Genomic DNA, 19,867 nt, shown 5'->3' on the forward strand with positions numbered 1-19,867 from the left:
TTGGTCGAAAAAGTCCAATCGTCGGCAAGACGAAGAGAGGCTGTCGACGACCAACGACGACGACGACAACACCACCGACGCACATCACAGCCCCTCATGTTTCGTCCGAGATTAAGGGCACCGCGCCTGGCCTTTGGCCTGGGCCTGCGCTCCACCGTCAATGCCCGCCGTTCCATCCACCACGTCCCCGAGCTGCAACACGACTTCTCCCAGGGCGTCCCCAACCTGATGAGCCCCGGCGGCTTCGCCATTGCCTGGACTGAGTATATGAAGCTGGCGGTGGAGAAGCTCAATGCTCTTACTGTCGGTATGTGAGCCTCTGGAGCTGCCTGGGCGCATTGGTGGAGCGCAATGCCTCGCCTTGCATCCGATATCTCGCAAGCTGTAACTCAGCCATCTACACATGCTAACATCCAATTCCCCTCCAGGCACCGAGCTCGAGGACAAGGACACCAAGACCATTGCCCTCCTGACGGCCCGCGAGCCTAACCAGGCCCCCATCTTCAACTACGCCTCCATGGCGCACAACAACCACTTCTTCTTCCAGGGCATCTCCCCCGAGGGCACCCCCATGCCCGACGTCCTCCGCCGCGAGCTCGAGGCCTCCTTCTCCTCCATCGAGACCCTCCGCCGGGAGTTCATCGTCACCGCCTCGGCCATGTTCGGCCCCGGTTTCCTCTGGCTCGTCAAGGCCGGCCCGGGAGACTACCGCCTCCTGCCCACCTACCTCGCCGGCTCACCCTACCCCGGCGCCCACTGGCGCGCCCAGTCCACCGACATGAACACGGTCGGCAAGGACGGCACCGCCCAGCGCTTCTTCCGGAACCAGGTCCACGGCGCCCGCAAGCGTGACGGTGACCTTCCCCCCGGTGGTATCGAGCTCGAGCCCCTCCTGTGCCTCAACACCTGGGAGCACGCCTGGCTGCTCGACTGGGGTGTCGGAGCTGGTGGCCAGGGCGGCAAGGTCGCCTTTGCCGAGTCGTGGTGGAACCTGATTGACTGGGAAAAGGTGGCCCAGAAGTCGGGCGTCTTGCGGCCCGAGTTCATGTCGGCGGCATGAGACAGATATGACGGGTAGCAAAGACAGGATATGACATGACGGCATGAAGGAATAGAGACAGGGGGCGTCGGAGCGGATCTTGTAAGATATTGTACTCTGCATATACAGGTGGGAAAAATGTACCATTTGATGTGATCCATCCAAGTTGCCCGCCATATATATCCCGAAACTACAGTATGAAGGCAGCTTCAAGACTGCTATTGCTATATAACAAAGAGCCAAGATCGGCAAAAAGAATAAACAAATAAAAAATACATACAACATTGGGGATTCGCTAGTCGTCACCGACCTAGCTACTAATCCAACTCTTGCCAGGTTATCGATCGGAGATCGGACGGGATCCAGATTTTTCTAGCAGATGTGGTCGTATGTGCTTGTTTTGGTGGGAAACGAGTCTATATTGACGACAGAGATTGGTGCACTTTGGCCTCAGCTCACCTATATCCTTGTCTGCAATACTACATGCCATTCAGGGGCTATTGAGTGAGATATCTCAAAAGCCCTGCAGTCCATCCCCTTTCTTCTCAAAGACGATGAGTGCTTTCAAGAGGAACACAGTGAAATAGATGCATATTTAAAGTGTATTTCATCAGAGTGAACCTAAACCTTTCCTCCACTTCTCACCAAGAGCACAACTAAACACTCAATCTCACATATCTCACAAGTCACAAGCAAGCAAGGAGCAATCTCATTAAGCCGATTCATTTTCATTCCCTTTTCCTATCCTAAATGCTAAGCTAATCTTCCAATCCAATCCAATGTCAAGTAAAAAAAAAAAAAAAAAAAAGGCAACTAGCGCCATATGGTATCCGCGTCGTCGTTCATAACATCCTTTGAGTGAGCGCTTGAAAGGTTCTAAAGGTCGTGTGCGAGTGGTATAAGTGAAAAAGGAAAAAAAGGCCATGCCGAAAAAGAAAGTACAATCCAGTATATCTCCCCCCAAGTGAAGTAAACAGAAAAAAAGACCCGTATAAACATCATGGCTCGCTTCGAGCTAACATTCATCCATCGTATGAGCATCCCGCGAGAGAGCCGCTACAAGTAATCTGCAAATGGTTGTACGATCTGATATAAAAAATGACAACGCCGACGCGTAAAGCATGAGAGAATAAAGAAAAGGTTTTAAGAGGACCTCGAGGCCATACTGTCTAGCAGATGGAATCGAGGCCGTCAAAGAGCGAGAAGGAAGTGTTGATGAGAGGTAGAGAGACGTGGAGAAGTAGAGATGAAGAGACGTAGAGAAGTAGAGAAGTGGAGCGAAGAGGTTCGTGAGAAATAGGGAAAATGGCCTAGATCATGTTGCCGTTGACACTGATCTCAAAGCCCTCGCCCTTCTGCCTGAGAGCCTTGGCAAGCATGAGCTCACGCATCCAGTCGATGCGATCATCTCGGCTCTTGACGGCAAAGTGGTGTGTCTTGCCTGTGCCGTTGACACCATCAGCGGGGATGGCGCCCGAGGCGTGGAGGTTGCTGTCTCGCTTACGAAGACGCGAGAAGCTGTTCTTGTCCTGAGGGATGAGCTGGAAGGCAAAGGCGCCGACGGGGTCACTCTTCTCGCGGCTGTGGCGGCCGTGAGAGAGGTGCATGGTCTTGAAGGCGGCGCTGAGCTTGGAGGACGAAGCAAGGCTGGAGCAAGCAATGGCGTAGTCGTCAATGTCGACGTACTCGAGAGTACGGTCAAGCTCATCAGCGTCCTTGTGCATGTTGAGGCGAGTTCCCTTGAGGGTAAAGTAGCCGTCCTGCCACTCATGGCGGAGCATCTTGGTCTTGCGCTTCTTCATCGGGCCCTGGTGGCTGATGCCATTGGCAGGGTCAGCAGCAGGGGACTTGCCCCTGGGTCCGATGGGAGGCAGAGCCTTCTCGGAAGCATTGAGCTGGCCACGAGAGAAGGTGAAGGTATCACGAGGAGGAGGCTGAAGGGGCTGCTGGGAGCGGGACGCTCGTGGCGTCCTGGGGGAAGCCGAGTGAGGAGTAGAGATGCGGGCGGCAGGAATGGGTCGGTTCTCCTCAAGAGCCGGCATCACGGGGAAGGATGGGCGGCGGGCGGTGCGGGATTGGCAACGGGGAGGAGAGGTGTGCTGGGTGAGGGTGGCGGGATCAGCCCGATAGCTCATGTCTGGGGGGACAGACTGGGAGAAGTCACGAGCCACAGGACCAATGGGCACAGCCGTGACAGGGACATCGAGCTCAGAGAAGGGAGTACCATGACGCCAAGTGGTGTTCTTGGGCGTCTCAAGGTCGGGAGACACAGGATCGACCTTGTCCATGCGGTAGGGGACGAAGGGAGCCTGAGTAGGCTTCTGCTGCTGGGGAGTGTGATACTCGGGAGAAGCAGAGGAGATGCTAGAGGCACGCGATGGTGCCAGCCGCGAAGGAGCAGGCTGGGTCTTGCCAGGAATCGAGAGCTTGGGCAGACGGCGAAGGCCTTGGTGAGGGAGCTGAGCCTGAGCATTTGGCAGGACCGCGAATGGAGGCGTGGGAGGGACGTCGTTGCCACATTCCCGGAGGTGCTGGTGCTGGAAGTTGAGGAACTGCATCACGTTGTCCTGGGGGTCCCTCTGCTGGACATCGCGAAGGTTGGCCTCTTGGAGATACTGGAAAGGAGGCACGCCAGGGCCCAAGACATCGGAGGATGCAACGACTGAAGGCACAGCATCTGAGACGGGTCGCAGCTGGTTAGGATCCAAGGCCTTTGCGGTCTCAGGGTGGCTAGTGTCTCCGATGACAACCTTGCCTCCAGCGCTGATATCCACGTTGGGGTACTCCTTCTTGAAGGCTCGGATGAGCTGCTGCTGCTTCTTCCACTTGGAGCAGTTCTCGCCCTTGGAGCAGTGGTGCGGCTTGGGAATAACCTGCTCGATGCCGATGATAGAGACCGACTCCATTGGGGTAATGTCGTCCCTCGCTTGCCTCGTTCGTGGCCTCCGTCTGCTGCTGCTGGGGCGGCGCTTAGATGTCCTAGATGTGCTCTCTTCCCGTCTCCTCGCTTCCCTCACAACATCTCGGCTGGGGACATCCTCGATGGGTGTTGCCGCTCGGGGTGATGCGGGGCGGCTGTCCCTCAGTGCTTGGATCTTGTGCCAGACCTTGGTCCGAATACCGAAAGACTGAATGTTGAGTTCCTTGAGATCCTCAAACTTGAGCGTGATGAGGATTGCTCCGCTGATGTCGTTCTCCATAAATCGGTCGGCAACTGAAAGCTCAATGCCAGCATTGAGCATGGATTGCGCAACCATCTCCGTTGACCACGACGCCAGCTCGGCAGGGTCGAGTTCCTCATCGGTGTACTGGAAAGGGCTCGCCCGGCGAGGCAGTTGAGGTGTTGCAAGCAGGTCGGCGATGGCTCGGGGCGCCTTGGGGGTGATGGGGGATAATGTCAAGATGATTTCGTCTTCGCTGACGGAGGAGTAGTAGTCATCTGATGAGTTGCGGAACAGGTGAGGTCCTCGGGGTCCCTCTACCTGCTTTGGGGAATATCCAGCTGGGCTCACTTGGCTGCCGCTTGATCTCGGCGTGGGGACCTCATCAAATGAAGAGACGGTTGTGAAACTGGGTTGCCCTGACTGAGGAAGTGTTAGTAACAAGTCAAACTTACACCAATTGTCAAAGCAGGGCACGTACCGACTGCAGGCTCAGGCGAGGTGAGTTGTCCTCGACATCGCTGATAATCTCCTCATCATCATCCTCTTCTTGCTCCTCCTCCCAGTCCGTGTCGACGAATTCTGTGGCTACTGATGTCGGTCGTTGTAATATTTGAGAGTCGTTCTTGAGGCTGAAGAAGGTATCTCGAGGCAGAGGCTTTTGTCGCATCTCCTGGTATGTAAGGCGGTTTCCGCCTTGAAAGTATGTGTATTCCTGAAGGGAGTTGTCAGTTGCTGATGGTTATCATCTCTGAAGGGAATGATGCTTACCATTTTGGGTTTTTTATTGGGGTGATTACCAAAGCTGATGCTGCCGGGCACCAGTCGGTTGGAGGAGAGGGGATTTTAACTGTGGTTGGTTTTCTGGTCTTGGTGGCCGTTGCCGGCGCTTGATCCTCTAGGGGTACCTCTGGGCACGATGGGGGAATAACACGCCGTGAAACACTACAGAGAAAAGGAAAGGTGAACCTCGTGAGGTCGATGAGATAGTACAAAGGTCGCAAAAGTTGGGAGGAGGGGGCCGGGGGCGGCGGACGGGCGGTTACGGGACGTTATGTATGCACTATAGCTCGACGTTGGAGTCTGAGACAAGCGAGGGGGTTCCAGCATGAGCGGTCACGAAGGGGGATGGGGATAAGAATAGACTTGGTGAGGAGAGCTAGATGCAAAGTGTGTGGCCAGGTCTCTCTAGGCCAGGTCTCTAGGCCCTTTAGCTAGGCCCCAATCCCCAGTCCCCAGATCCTAGTTCCCTGCCTCCTCCGGCGGAAGCAGAGCAGACGAGAGAGGGTGTGAGGAAGCGGCCCCCAGGGTGAAGGGCCGGGCAGGGTACAGTAAGGCATGGCCAGGGGGGGAGGCATAGCGGGTTTTCATCACACCGGCACGGCGCGCAGCGGGCAGCAAGCAGCAAGAGGGCATCACCCAACAACCAACGCACAATATCACCGCCTATATCAGGAAACTTTGCACTCGCCAAGTGACCCTAGAAGGCACACGTGTTGGTTCAACCAAGGCTGTCAAGCCGGGGTCCGTCCAGACCGTAGAGGCTGGCTAGGGAGATGGCCCACGGCGGAGAGAGAGGGCGAAGAGAAGAGGAGAAAGGATGGATCATGGCCCTGGGGCTGGGGCTGGACTAGGGGGCGTGCGTGGCGTCAACGCTGGAGTGTGGTGAAAGCTGCATCCCGCGTGCAGAGATGCACGTCCAGTCACGTCGCTGGCCTCTGTCACGAAAGGAAGGCAAGCAACCTTGAAGCGATGCGATGCGATGGATGCTTGATGACGATGGTGGGAGAGGAAGAAATGGCATGGGCGGATGGTACGTGGGGCGCCATGTCTTGGGCAGTCTGTGCACTTCGATTGGCTCAAGCCGCTGCACGTTGCGACCCTGGCCCGTGGGGCGTTAGGCTTTAGCACACTCACAGGCAGGATTAGCGGCACACCCCAGCCAAATATAGCGGCCCTAGCGGGCGTTTAAGCGCCGGGAGCTCTCCAGAGCACTCATGGGGAGCACTCATGAGGACGAGAGTCTAGGACTTGAACTTGTCCAAGGTTGACCAAGTTGAAATGAGATGAGGTGATGGCGGTGATGGATGCCCCTGGCAACCTCCGATATCTGATCCATCTTGTTTTCATTCTCGCCACTTTCCGGGTTGTCAATTGAAAATTTCCTTTTGCCTTTTCCTCTTGGCCATGGATAGTATTCGCATAGGGCCCTTGTCCCCTTGTCCTAGTCTCGGGTGCTGCAGTTTTTCTCTCTGCATCGACAAGACCAGGACAGGGTCCTCACAGACCACGTATCTTCGGCAGCAAGGGCGGGAGAGGAGACAGACGACAGACCAGACCGACCCCATCATCTGCATGCGGCGGCGAGGGGAGGGAGCTCTTCGCATCGCATGCACTGTATGGGGTTTCATGTGGTGTTTGTTTCTGAGCCAGCCCGCACATTGCAGTACGTCGACGGCGAGACTGACTGAGTTGTTAGCGCTGCTGCCGGCAACGTGGACGTCTTGAGCATCCATTGACGATCCCTAGGGCAAGCATATACAGTTCCCCTGCGTCTGCTGTTGCACGTAGCACCTGTGCTTCGGTTCCCTTACATGAGGTGAAGCCAGCCATGTGACTTGGGTAGCAGAGCTCCATGGCTGCAGAGGTGCGCTTGAGGTGCTTGTGCGACTGCACGTCCGTGTAGCTTTGCTCCTGCATCGCAGCTCGTTCCAGGAACGCCGCTTCTCAACGGCCGTGAACTCTCGCACTCGTCTTTCTCGGCCCCAGAGGTTGGTGATTTGCAACACTTTACCGCGCCGGGTCTTCGGCTGTGGGACCGGAAGCCGTTTCAACTGGAACTTTGCGAAAGAGAAGAAAAAAACGTTGAGTCACTTGCGGGTATCCTAGCCCTTGAGACTCACAAGTTCCCGTGTGTCCAGGTTTTCGTCAAGCTGGTTCGCTTCAGCTTCAACTCCAGCCCCAGGCCCCAGCCTCCGCCACGCCCCGTGATCAGCTCAACTCCATCACAGATCCCACCAAAGGTAGGTAGAGGTGTTGGGCCTCAAAAATGTTTGCAGCGCGGTCCGGTCCTAGCTAGATCCGCGAAGGCCAAGGCACGGAATGGGGATTCCTCATTTTCCTTTGGGCACCTGGTCTGCCGAAACCCGGCCCAAGTGCTGGAACATTTGCCGACACGCGGTAGGCGAAGACCAGATGGATCGTATGTTTCCTCACCAGTGAACCCCCCTCCCCCCAACACTCCAGTTCCTGCCCTCATGCCCCGCGGCTCTACTCGGTGGTGTGCTCGCCAAAGCTCTCATGTGCGTCCCTGAATCCGTCAAGGTGATGGCCCCCCACCCTCTGTTGAGGCCCTTCAGAGAGGTGCGGGACGTCCCTGTCAGATTCTTCCTCGGCCCACCAACATCGATTGCCTCTTCAGGCAATGCGGCGGAGGAGAATCTCTGCAGAGCTGTACACCACTCTTGGCCCTTTGTCTTGAAGAACCAATGGCCATGACCAATGGCCGACTCTGTCCACAATTGTTGGCGAGAAAACGGGAGACGGACACGGGCGGGCTAGTGGGACGGACCGGCTCTTGTTCTTTGTTCTCTGTGCCTTGAGCCCAGTCTCCGCCAGGCCCTGATGACCGCCACGATCTGGCCTGGGGCAATTCTGGAGCGGGTGAAAACGGCTGAGCTTGGTTGGCTCTGGCTGCATCCCGTTCTTTCGCCTCATCATGCTTGAGCCAGGCCTCGCTGGCATCGGACTGGAATTTGCCTCGTATGTGGTGTTACTCATTTTGCTAATCTCTGGCGGTCAGTTGGGAATTACGTCCATATCTCGCTCGTCTCATCTCATACCCCCCATGTGACCCAGGCGGCCGCGGCCAAGTGCGTTCACATGAGCAGTTCGCCTCGAGGATCGTTAGGCTATCTGAGGTGCTACCGAGTAGTACGTGGGACTGCACTGCACGGCACTGTATGGATGCCATAATTGCCGTGGGGAGGAGAAAAGAGAGGGCGGTGACAGGTGCTTGTCAAAATTCCTCAACCTCGCAAAAGAGGGCCAAGAGGTGGGGTGATGCAGTTGACCGGTTGAGATGCATGCTGGGATCTGGAGCTTGTGCACTCTTGATCACACTAGGGCTTGACTAGCGAGGTGAAGCTCGCTGTAAGTCGTCTTGTCAGTTAGCAAACAGCTCCAGCTCCTAGCAGCTAAATCTGTGATAACGCAGGATGCTGTGTTCTTGCGTAAGGGTCGGCGAGATTAGTGGACGGCGCAGACGGTTGAGGGTGAGGGGTTTGTGAGCATGGTTGGTTCTCTAGCTGAACAATGTTGGATGGGGATATGCGATATGCACTCCAGGAACCAGCCTTGACTAATTGAGATGTTGCAATGATGATCTCTCCGTAAAATGTCGATGCATCTGCGGTACCCGACGTGCAAAAACGCACATTGATGTGCCTGGTTAGAGATGCGATGTGACGCGACGTCTGCGGCATGCATTTCCAATGTCGAATAATGGGAGATCTTGGGTTGCGGGGTTGGATATTGAGATTCCCCGTGTTGCACGACTGCCAATTCTGGTGAGACGACACCAACCAGAACAAAGCCCTACCTACCCTACGGAAGGTAAGGTAGCACAGTGACGGCAGATGAGGTGTCACACTGCCCTGGCTGCCGGGGAGGGGTGGCTCGGTGAGTGGTACAGTGCACGTGGAAACTGTATACCTACACTTGTGTAGACTACGGCTGAGGTAACTCGGAGGATGTGCTCCTCCAAACTTGCCCATTAACACAATGATGATAATTCTGAGCAGTGTAGGGTTTAAGAAATCATAACACCATTGATAATATTAGACGAGGACTTGACAAGTGGCGATCTACGCTGTACAGCCGGGCCGAGCGACCGTTGTCAAAATCCCCGATCCGGCCCAGACCCAGTCCACGATTTGGATTCCTCTCTCGTCTATCTCCCCTAGGGTAGGGCTGGCACGAACAACGGCAACAACCACAACCCTCGGGTTGCGACAACATACACAAGAAACACATGTCTCAGACCATTGGCTGCCCGGTCTTGGCCTAGCTCATCGCCATTCCTGATCTCTACAAGCTACAACCTCCAACGTCTCGAGTTTGCCTCGCCTCGTGGATGGAGGGATGACTCGAGTCAACCTGCTATCAAGGCGTCGTCAAGGCGTCGGGCAGGATTCAGAGCTTTGATGGCCTTGGACAGACAATTTACTCACGATCCAATAACCATGCGAATACCAGCCTGGACTCGCCGATTGGCCTAACGTCCGTCAATCGCAATCCTGCGGGGGTATCCGATCCCGCCTAGCCTCTCTTCCAGGATCCCTGGTCCTGGGCTGTGTAATTCACCCCAAACCCTGCCTGCGAACCCTTGCCCGTCCAGCATCGATTTCTTCCCTTGCTCAGCTTTCTTCGCCCAGGCGTGACAACTGCCAGCGCTGATCCCTGACGTGCCTCGGAGAAGGAAACAAACGTGGAGCTGGCAGCGAGGACGGCGAGAAAGTGGCTTCTTGCGCCGTCGCAGACTAATGCCTCGTTCCCGCTTTGCTTCGCATGCCCGTCCAGCCTCCAGTGCGAATGCCTTGCATTCAGCATCAGACCATGGCCCGTGACGGCCAGATGGCACCTCGCGGATCTTCACCGACTGTTCCGCCCGCTCGAGACCGTCTACAGGCGGCGCCGCCTCGTTCATCGTGGTGACGACGATTTAGCTGCTGTGGATTCGAGGCCCCGAGACAACGACAGCCACCCAGAGACTCTAGAAGGAACAGCCATGTCTCACAATCGTTCTCCATGCTGTCTCACCTAGACCTCTGCCCCAGGTGCGGACACAGCTTCTACGGCTTTCGTTGGCTGATCGGTCGGGCATGAAGTGAAGCCGACGATCAAGCTGTTTCTGATGTTTCTGAGCCGTTGTGGCTCAGACAGGACAAAAGTCCACATGACACGGACACGGGTGGTTGCTCCTCGAGATGCTCAGCGACAAGGCACAAAACGCAGGTGATCGAATATCGACAAGCAAGCGACCGAGGTTTCCCGACTCGTCCGATAACCTCCTCGTCCGCAACTCAATTGACGGTGCTTACTAGACGTGATCGTCATTGTCGACCGGGATGGTACGAATACGGCAAGTCGGGGAGGAGTGTCACTGTGAGCTCTCGTTTCTCATCTTTAATGCACTCACACTCCCTGGCATCACATCACAGTGCGCGTCCCTCTAACAGGACCATCCAACCCGTTACTTGTCGAAACCCCGGCCCTTCACCAATCCGCCCAGCCCTCTGACATTCTTCGCCTGCTTACTCCACTCTATTCCGTCGTCCCTGTCGACCATCAACGGGTTTCGAAAGCATATTCGCATCTTGCGCACCCACCAATTGATTGCCCAGAGCTCGCTGCTACACAATCTCACATGATGCCAGACTAATGCGACCTGCTCATCTCTGTGGGTGGTTGATTCACAGGCCGCATCTTGTTGACGAACACCTGGAGCCTCGGTGCTCGAGCAGCGGAGCCATGTCTGACAAATTCTCCATCGAGACGGAACGGCAAAACAAGTTTGCAAAAAAGGTGCATGGGAGGCTGGGCGGGGGAAAGGAGGGATAAACGTGGATGCTCATGAACGATGAGCTCGTTACTCAGACAGGCACCACACAAGCCGCGGCCGCTCCACTATAGTGCAGCCATCTCTTTACTAGGCTTATCTGATGGCCCTTGGCAACCGACGGAGGCTTTTTTCCTCAAGAGAGTCGCATTCTGGCTGTTGCTCTTCCGTCGGTGGCGGACGAGCCAGCAAGGGACCTGGTCAGCTGTCGCCTCGATCTAGCTTCAGCTCCCTCTGTCCTTGGAAGATCACGCGATTGCACCCTCGACGTGGCCTAAGCTCCTCTTAAGCGGACGAATATTCGTCAGGCTGTTGTTTCCTGTTTACAATCCTTTCATTACTGATGGGATGGAGGTCATGCTCATACTTTCGAGGACCCTGGATATGCACTTTTTAGCGTTCCGTCAAGGTTTGGGCCGGCCCGCCGAGGAGGGGAGGAGAAGCTCCATCTTGGACCCTTCAACGGTGGTGGCCCACGTTGCCCTGATGGTGTGTAAGTTGGTTCGATGGGCTTCACATTACAAACTCAAGGCACCGAACTCAATTCGAGGTCTGGGATCAAGAAATCTCTTGGCTCTCGGGTCCGATACCATGATGGCTTGGATATCACATCCCAACGTCCCCGCGCCATCTGGGCTAGACCGTTTAAGACGTCGCAAAACGGACGCCCACTGTCTTGTGATGGCCATTTGCAAACTAGCACTCCATCCTGGCACGTTGAGATGATGAGTCGCGTCGTGATGGAGGGTGAGGTCCGAATGTGATCGGGCTCGCTGGATTGGTGATGAAATGAGAGACCAGGGGGGGTTGCAAGCTGGCTTGAGATGGCGTCTGGATAGGAGCGGCGCCGTCTTGGAAAGTGCCAACGTAAATGAACCGTGAATAGTGCAGACACGGCATTTCGAGATCAACTTGGGAGTCAAACGGCACTGCTGGTACGGTCGGTTCGTGGCCGCAGATCAAACTCTGCCACCACTGCTGGTCGCAGATCGCTGCACGAGGCGATTAGCGTGTTTGCGAGAGGGAAACAATCGCAAGCAAGGCTTCGGGATTCGGAGCCTGTCAAGATCAGTGAGGGGGTTCGGACGAGCTGACGAGATGATGAATCTCCATGCCAACCGGGGTCATCAGGAAGTGAGGGGGAGCTGAAGAAGGGGCATGACAAACTACAGGCGGAGGAGAAGTGACCGAGCTTCCATAATTAGCCCAGGCCGATAAGGATTTTGGCAGCTGTCGAGATCAATTTAGGCCGATGTCGTGCAGGGAATGTGGGCAAAATTAAAAATAGATGTTGGGATGTGATGAAATGTGATGGAACATGTTAGCGCTCGGGTGGTGTTGTGCATACCCGGCCAAACATGCTTAAGCGCCGGCCATGCGGGCTACATTTTGACAAGGAATTTAGCCCAAAATTGGAAGCTAAGGAGGGGGCTAAATGATCTAGTGAGTGATGGACAGAAGTCTCCGGCGATGGTGCCATGAGGATAACGGCAATCATAATCATGGTGGCTCTTTTCTGAGCCCTTGTCAGGGATCAGGGGTGACATGGCGCGGGCACGAGAGAAAAGGCGACGAACAACCGGAGGCGGCCGGTAGTGTATTTTTTCGTTCTTTGCAGCGGGGACACAATGACTCGCATTGGCGGGGAGCTATGAAGGATTTGACTAGGCCGGACTTGGGAGACGGGCTTGAAGCTCGGCATGGCATCCGTGAAGCTATTGAGCTTGAGATGGACTGCTCTGGCACGGTAGATGCTGTAGGTTCGTAGGAGGCGGTCGAGATGGTCTCATGGCGGAAAGGATATATTGTCAGACGACTCGGTCCTTTTGCTATAGACTTTTGAGGAAACAAGGGTGAATAGTAGGATAGGCATGCATCCTGGCAAGTAGGTTTGCAAACTACGTAGGTATGAGGAGTTGCGAGCCAACTTGACATGGATGTCGGAGCAAAGGGACTTTCAAGCTTGAGATGACAGTTGACGGCAGATAGGCTACCTGTTGGTTGTTAGCTGCAAGGTGCCGTCTGGCTTTACCTTCAATGGCTTGGCTTATCTATTTTTCCTGGTGGTGTAGGAGAGAAACGTGCCTCGGGCCAGTAGCAGCGCCAGCTTTGGACGGGGAATTTTGGGGGGAGGGGATGGATCTGGCGGTTGGACAAACCATGATCGACTGTGGCACAGCCTCCTCCGCAAACCACGAGCAACGGGCATATGAAGATCTCATCTTGAAAAAACAATACAAGGAACGGTGGCAGCCTTGACGACAGCCTCGGCGCCTTCAGCTACTAACAATAACAACAAGACCAACGCCAACGGCAACCCCATCGACGCCATCGAGAAGCCTCGTCTTGCCTTGCCTGCCTTTCCGCTCCATGCCCGACACCCGTCATCGCCCGCCCGTCACATCGGTCGCTCACTGCATCATCAAGTCTGTAAGGCCCCCCGCCCATCCTGCCAGGGGTCCTGTAGGTCCAGAAACGTGCCCTCTGTGTGCAGCTGGCGAACCAGGACGACCCTGGAAAGGCCCTAGAACAAGGACCCCAGAGATAGTCGTCTTGCCGGACGTGATTGGCCAGAGCTCCCCTGCATCCCTGTCAAGCCACCTGCGGCTCGCGCTGAAGAAACAGACCAATCTTGATCGCTGGCCGGGGTGAACAAGCAAGCGCCCCAGAAGACGCTAACCCTCTTTTGATCGAGCGTGCCCGTCGACCCCTGCCCCGCGGCAGGCGCTACGCATCGGTTGGTCCCGCGGGCCCCGCTCCTGCTGCACGAGCCAACGTTTCGTCACACCTCATCTGTCGAATCACGGGCCAGAAGTCATCTTTTTCCAACGACACTACATGGCTCGGGGCCTGTTCAGCAGACCGACCTTTGCCCACGAAGAGGCAAGCAGAATTACACCTGGCCTGGCTGGCGCCAGAGGTGCGCACGAACCCTACCGCCACGGTCGGTCTTTTTTTCCTTTCCACTGCCCTTTTTGCGCTGCGAAAGTCCGACCCACGTATGGGATAGTACCTCGCTCCCCACTGCGGCTCACAGCACATCGCCGCGTACCGCATACCTAGGTTAGGTCTGTCTGCCTGCAAAGCTTCCGCCGTGTAGTGGTGGTAGCGTCGTCCATGTGTCCTGTCGTCTTACGCCAGTTTCCTTGGTTGACGGTGCTGCTCACTCCAACGGAACCATGTTGATGACCTCTTACCCTGTCTGCCACTGCTCACTCTGAGCTCACTGCTTGGTTTCTTACCCTGTTCCATCTAATGGACCCTTCAGATGCAAAAAGCTCGTGACTTGGAAAAGAACGGAATATCAGGTCCTATCCATGGCCCACCTCAACCACCCCCGCGCCGCGGCTCGCCGAGAAGACGTCACCGTCTACCACCCCGGTCCCTAGTCCAGTCCAAGACGCATGTACCACTAGCCATTCCCGCATACATTTGCAAAGAGAGAATTGGTGTTGAGGAATTTGATACGCCATTCCCGGGGCTTCTCGACTCGGCTGCGGGCATCCGCTTGCAGGTCTTCCAGCCACGGGGCCTCGCTGCTGGCCAATCTGATGCCTGACCGCCTCTCTCGGGACTGTCATGCCCCCGTCTGGCCGTCTGTTGGGGCCATTTGAGAGAGACAGACATACAATTCATTGTCTGCCGTGCCCAGAGAGCGCCCCTGCCGCACTTTTCCTGAGTACGTTCTAGCCGGCCGTGGACCTCCGTCGCACGACTTGCGAGAGGCCCAGCGTGAACTGTGACTCGCAAACCGTGAATTGCTCAAACGACACATGGCTGCACTAAGGCGACCGTTTAATGAGTGCAATTCAATCACGATCGAATAGACTTTTCCGGCCGGCACAGTACACTAGGTCTGCCTGTTTAGCATGGGATGACCTTGCGATGGGCCATGAGGATGGAAGCTAGCGGCCAGAGTCTGATCAAGCACCCTTGTGCGACCTTTTCGTCCTTTACCCCTTCCGATGGACCTCCGCATCTGCAGATGCAGGAGCCGGATGAGCACCTCGCTGCCCGTCTGCGTCGACAGCTAGTCCACGATACGGTTGGGTGTTGCTGCCGCATGATCCAGCCAAGGTGGTTCAAGTTGTCGCCCGATTGAAGCATTCCCACGCCATCCATCCACCACGTCGAGATACAGATCTCCTGCAAGGAACTCGGTCCACGTTTGTTTTGTGTTTCTGACCGAAGTGTCGGCTCTCGAGCAGTGATTAAACACAAACAATGGCATGGTTCAGAACCGGAAGCTCAACCGCCTTACAGGGCAGTTCTTGGGACGGGGGAGGGGAGGTGGAGGGCCTCAAAAGATAGAGTCAAAGCTCGCCGCCTCGCATATCCTCCCGCGAGGAGCTAGATCCGAAAAGGATCCAGCTAGCCAGCCTCCCCCCTCTCTCTGAGCTCTGGATGCAAGCAGAGTGGCTGCGTGGTATCCCCACGGACATCCAGATGGGCACACCATGCGCGACTTTCCCCTTTGGATGAGGCACCCCTGCCCGTCGTCTCCAATTCTTCGCGCTCATCTATTCCTAGAGTGGAGATTCGATGGGCACTTGTTCTTGCAGAGCGACCGTCTTTGCCGGCCCATCCTCATTGGCTTCTCTAAGCGCAGTCGCTGTCTCTCGTGCCATGGCATGCCTCGTCGTGCATGATGCAAAAATAGCAACACGGTCGATGAATGGAAAGCCATGATCGAATCGCTCTGGATGGGCCGCGAGAGAGGCGGCCAAAATATAAGGATTTAGCCCTCCAGCAGCCGCCGAGAAATTTGCCCTCTTTCTTCCTCGTTGTGTTGTGTTTTTTGTGTGTTCAAGGCGAGAAGATCCAAGTGTCGACAGAGGTTTCCCTCTCCTCCAACCGCCCTCCTCCAAATCCTCCATCCCACTCTCCCGAATCATTCTTACGAATTTCCAGTGAAGGGCAAGCTGGACTTGCTTGGAACCAGTCACTCCTTGCGACCGAACGGTTTATTACTTGGCAATATAATCGAAGCGGACGAACGAACGAAGCGAAACGAAGCGAAAGCGTATTGGAAGAGAGAATCGTGATATTGATGCAAAGGGGCCTGGCTGCCACTTACACACGATTCTATACAATTCGCTCAGATCTTATCGATTCTGGTCGAAACAATAACGCTAATTTAATTGCACTCGTTGGATCGGAGTATTGTCAACTCCGACTCGACAGTCACATCCCTGGTCAGTTCAGTCTCTGTTTTCCTCAAGGCCCAACCTTTTCACAGTGACTGGACCCTCAGCGGCCCAGCCAGCCAGCCATGGAACCTGGGCAGTCCAGCCCAGCCCAGCCCTCAACGACAATCAGTCTAGGGGCCCTGGGTACCCTTCCCTTCCCTTCTCCATCCATATCCCGCCCGTGATCGTCTCCACACTACGGTACCGTGCGTGGTGGCTAACTCGACACAGTACCACGCCCCCCTGGCCTGGCACACCCCCTCCTCCCGGGCCCCAGCACGCCAATACTGTCCGGACCAGCATCGCAGGCTACAAATGTCTACGCTGCCCCCCGACCATCGCAAAGGCGCGCCGCGAGCAGCTGGAAACACAGTCAACATGGCTGTATCTCAGTCTTCCAAGGCCAAGCCGGCCTCAAAAGCCAGCAATGGCAAGCCCAGAACAAAGACGCAGATGCATCGCCGTTCAAGAACAGGTTAGTTTGGTTGCACCGCCCACTTACACGGTTGGGGGAGCTCATGAGCGCCCTCATGGCTTCACTCTCGAGACTCAAGACTGACCATTGCAACCACAGGCTGCTACACATGCAGACTGCGACGCAAGAAGTGCGACGAGGGCTCGCCCATGTGCACCGCCTGCAAGCACCTGGGTTTGCAGTGCGAGTATAAGCGACCCATGTGGTGGAGCAACAATGATATGCGACGCAAGCACAAGGACGACATCAAGATGATCATTAAGCGCAAGAAGCTTTCTGAGAAGTCGTCGCACAACATGCAAAACTCGGTCTCCAGCTCACCTCCAGGCCTCACCCGATCTCTGCCCACGTCCTCCTCCTTCACTGACACCCTCGACCGCACAAGGTCGGCCTCGATTGACTCGCACTTTTCCACTGCCTTCAACTTCAACAGCCCACCCAGTGGCAACGAGTATGGCTTTGGTGCTCCCATGCACCCCGAGCTCATGTTCGGCAGCTACTCGCCCTATGAGATCGACGTCAAGACTGAGCGCCAGATGTTTGTCAACGATGTGCCCACTCTTCGCGAGTCGCACATCTCCACCTTTAGCACTTTCCAGACTCCTCCTCCCGCCGGCACAGTTCTGCCTCCAGGCCCTCTCGACAGTGAGTGGACTGAGCAGATCCGCAAGGAGTCGCTTTCTGAGGAGACATTGAACTGCAACTTCTTCGACTTCTCCCACGGCCCCTCGGCCGAGACCAGACAGATCCAGATCGAGCTCGAGGAGAATGACCAGCGCCTGCTGGATCACTTCATCCAGTTCGTTCTGCCAACAATCTTCCCCATCCTCGAGTCAAACCAACATGGCTCAGTCAGCTCTGACCTGATCCTGCCCGCCCTTCAGTCCAACAGCGCCTATCTGCACTGCTGCCTCAGCGTCGCCGCCCAGCACCGCAAGTCGCACGCCAATGTCGCCGGCGAGGACATTGACGGTGACATTATGCGCCACCGCTACGCTACCATCTGGGCCCTCTGTGAGGCCCTGAAGAAGGATGAGAACCACCAGCAAATTCTTGAAGCCACACTCGGCCTCATCTTCTTCCAGTCCGTGGTCGGCCGATATGACGATGGCCTACTCGACATCCCCTGGCACCAACACTTCCAGGCCGCCATCAGCCTTGTGCAGAAGCTCGACCTCCCCGGCATCGTTGCCGACCCCACCAGGGCCTCGATGCAGACCCCCTTCAACATGTCACTCACCTCTTGGATTGACATCCTTGGCGCCACCATGAAGGGACGATCACCAACCTTTGCCCACACCTACCGTGAGAAGCACCTTTCTCAGGTCAACCCCAGTCTTGGCCTGCGAGAGCTCATGGGCTGCGACGACCGGGTCATGTACCTCATCTCAGAGATTGCCTGCCTCGAGTCCCTCAAGAAGGACGGCATGGACGACTTTACTCTCTGCCAGCACGTCTCGGCTCTTGGTGAGCAGATCAGCTTGACCGAGATGGGCGATGCAGGCCCCAAGATGCCCTTCAATGCCAATGGCAGCCTTTCGCCCAAGCAGCTGTCCAAGAACATGACAATGGCTTTCCGCATTGCCGCGCGCATCTTCCTTTGCAGCCTGGTCCCCGGCTTCAACCCCAACCAACCCTCTCCCATGGGCCTGGTTGAGAAGCTGACCTCTGTGCTTCAGCACATCCCCTCTGGCCCCAACGGGTTTGACCGCAACCTTGCCTGGGTCTACCTGATTGGCGGCTCCATCAGCGTCCCTGGCAGCACGTTCCGGGCCTTCTTTGAGGACCGCCTTGCTCAGCTGGGTGACCTGGCCAAGTTTGGGTCAATGGGCCGCGTGGCGACTCTTCTGCGCGAGGTCTGGCTGCAGAATGATAACCTCTCGGGCGCTAGCTCGCCCGGGTCTTCGGCGTCTGAGATGACCCAGCCGCACATCCACTGGCGGGATGTCATGGAGATGAAGGGATGGGACTTCTTGTTGATCTGAGCCTCACCCCAGCACCGCTTCTACAGAGCCTTCAACAGCTGGCCTTTGAAGGGTAGTGGGCGCGAGCATGCTGGTTGAGGCCCCATGGGTCATCCCAGCAACAAGTTGTACCCTCACCTTCTTTTCCATGAGGGCGGCCTAGGTCCGTCCCACAAGGCGATGCAGGCATTTGCCAGCCGCCGAGGACCGGGATCGGGCGCATGTGCTCCCTTGTCCTTTATGAGGCATTATCATTCGCTTCTTATCTCTCTTGGCCCCTTCTGGGGTTTCAAGAGTGACATTTCCTATTATACTTTCTTTTTTTTTTACATGACGTTCTTCATTTACAATGATACCTACTGGGATGGGACCTTTATAGAGGAAGCCGCAAGGCGTTTTGGGCTGGAATTGAGCCTTCAGAGAAGAACTCGACACTTGGAGACACGCACACACCACTTCTCAACACACACTTTGGGATACAACGGGGCTGGGGAAGCAAAGAAGCATGGCATTGTGGAGGTTGCATGACGGAGGTTGTGGACGATTGGCTGGAGTGAAGCATGAGGGTGGCAGAGAGTCACGACCATATGCAGGAACAATGGGACGACGATAGGACGGATACGACAATGGATGCTGGGGGATGGGTTTCTTTCTTTGGATTGGATTGGATTGGATTGGGACGAGTACCGCAAGACTCGGGATCGTTCGCTTTTTTCATATTCGTCATCATCATCATTTCATGGTCATGGTCATCTATATACCAAGCGGGCAATGGTACAGGGGAGGACATGGAAAACGGCGCAGGGCGGGTTTCTGGCATTGGCATTAGGCATAGGTGGGATTGGGGGGTAGGGAAGGATGATGATGATACTGTATGTATGAGATGGGATTTTGAAGCTCTGGGTAGCTCGGATATGGGCTAGCTCCCAGACTGGGGAAGTAGATGAGAAAGAAAGAAAGAAATCATGTGTAATGACAGAGTACAAGGATTCTTTACAGCTGGCTTGACATTGACACTAACAGACAGGATGTGGCTGGCTGACTACCTAGACAAAGACACAAACTCCTGTATTGGACACACGCCTCTCTCCAGTTGTGATGCTACCTTGGTTGTTTCGGCATCTCTTTTGGAAGAAACGGAATCAGATGAGATCAGATGAGGCGAGAAGACCTAATGGATTGCAAGGTCGCCAAATGGGCCCAAAACGGGGACAAGGCCCGAGATGGCGAGAGGTTGTCGAGCTGAGCTGCCGGGATGAGTTTAAATGCCTCTCTTTCTCTTTACAGTGCTTGATCCGCTGCTGGGACAGAGCAGAGTTGGATTTCAGCAGGCATGAACCCCCAGTCCCTACAAGCCGTTGAAAGATGGCGGGTAAGCAGCATCACACCACACACACTCGTTACAAGGTACAGCACAGCT

The 19,867-nt window shown here is 55.6% G+C and overlaps 3 protein-coding genes and 1 non-coding gene across 4 annotated transcripts; 2 read left to right on the top strand and 2 right to left on the bottom strand.

The window, feature by feature from the left end:
- Positions 1-96: 96 nt before the first annotated feature.
- On the top strand, positions 97-1,060 carry LRP88_10152 (mitochondrial 37S ribosomal protein mS42; the record flags this gene model as incomplete). The annotated part of the gene is made up of 2 exons (XM_083246619.1): positions 97-307; positions 429-1,060. The coding sequence occupies 2 exons, from the start codon at positions 97-99 to the stop codon at positions 1,058-1,060; spliced, it is 843 nt and encodes a 280-aa protein (XP_083097732.1).
- A 255-nt stretch (positions 1,061-1,315) lies between these two features.
- LRP88_10153 lies at positions 1,316-1,429 on the bottom strand. Its single transcript, XR_014475189.1, has one exon. It is a non-coding gene; the product is annotated as a 5S ribosomal RNA (ribosomal RNA).
- A 920-nt stretch (positions 1,430-2,349) lies between these two features.
- Positions 2,350-4,870, bottom strand: LRP88_10154 (SAM and PH domain-containing protein; the record flags this gene model as incomplete). Its single annotated transcript, XM_083246620.1, has 2 exons — positions 2,350-4,623; positions 4,682-4,870. 2 exons carry the CDS (start codon positions 4,868-4,870, stop codon positions 2,350-2,352), a joined length of 2,463 nt encoding a protein of 820 aa, XP_083097733.1.
- An 11,516-nt stretch (positions 4,871-16,386) lies between these two features.
- LRP88_10155 (transcription factor domain-containing protein) lies at positions 16,387-18,468 on the top strand (the record flags this gene model as incomplete). Its single annotated transcript, XM_083246621.1, has 2 exons — positions 16,387-16,483; positions 16,583-18,468. The coding sequence occupies 2 exons, from the start codon at positions 16,387-16,389 to the stop codon at positions 18,466-18,468; spliced, it is 1,983 nt and encodes a 660-aa protein (XP_083097734.1).
- Positions 18,469-19,867: the final 1,399 nt, after the last annotated feature.

Source organism: Fusarium phalaenopsidis (assembly GCF_050370095.1).
Source record: "Fusarium phalaenopsidis strain FUZ10S chromosome Unknown contig_32304, whole genome shotgun sequence".
Taxonomy (NCBI): Eukaryota; Fungi; Ascomycota; class Sordariomycetes; order Hypocreales; family Nectriaceae; genus Fusarium; species Fusarium phalaenopsidis.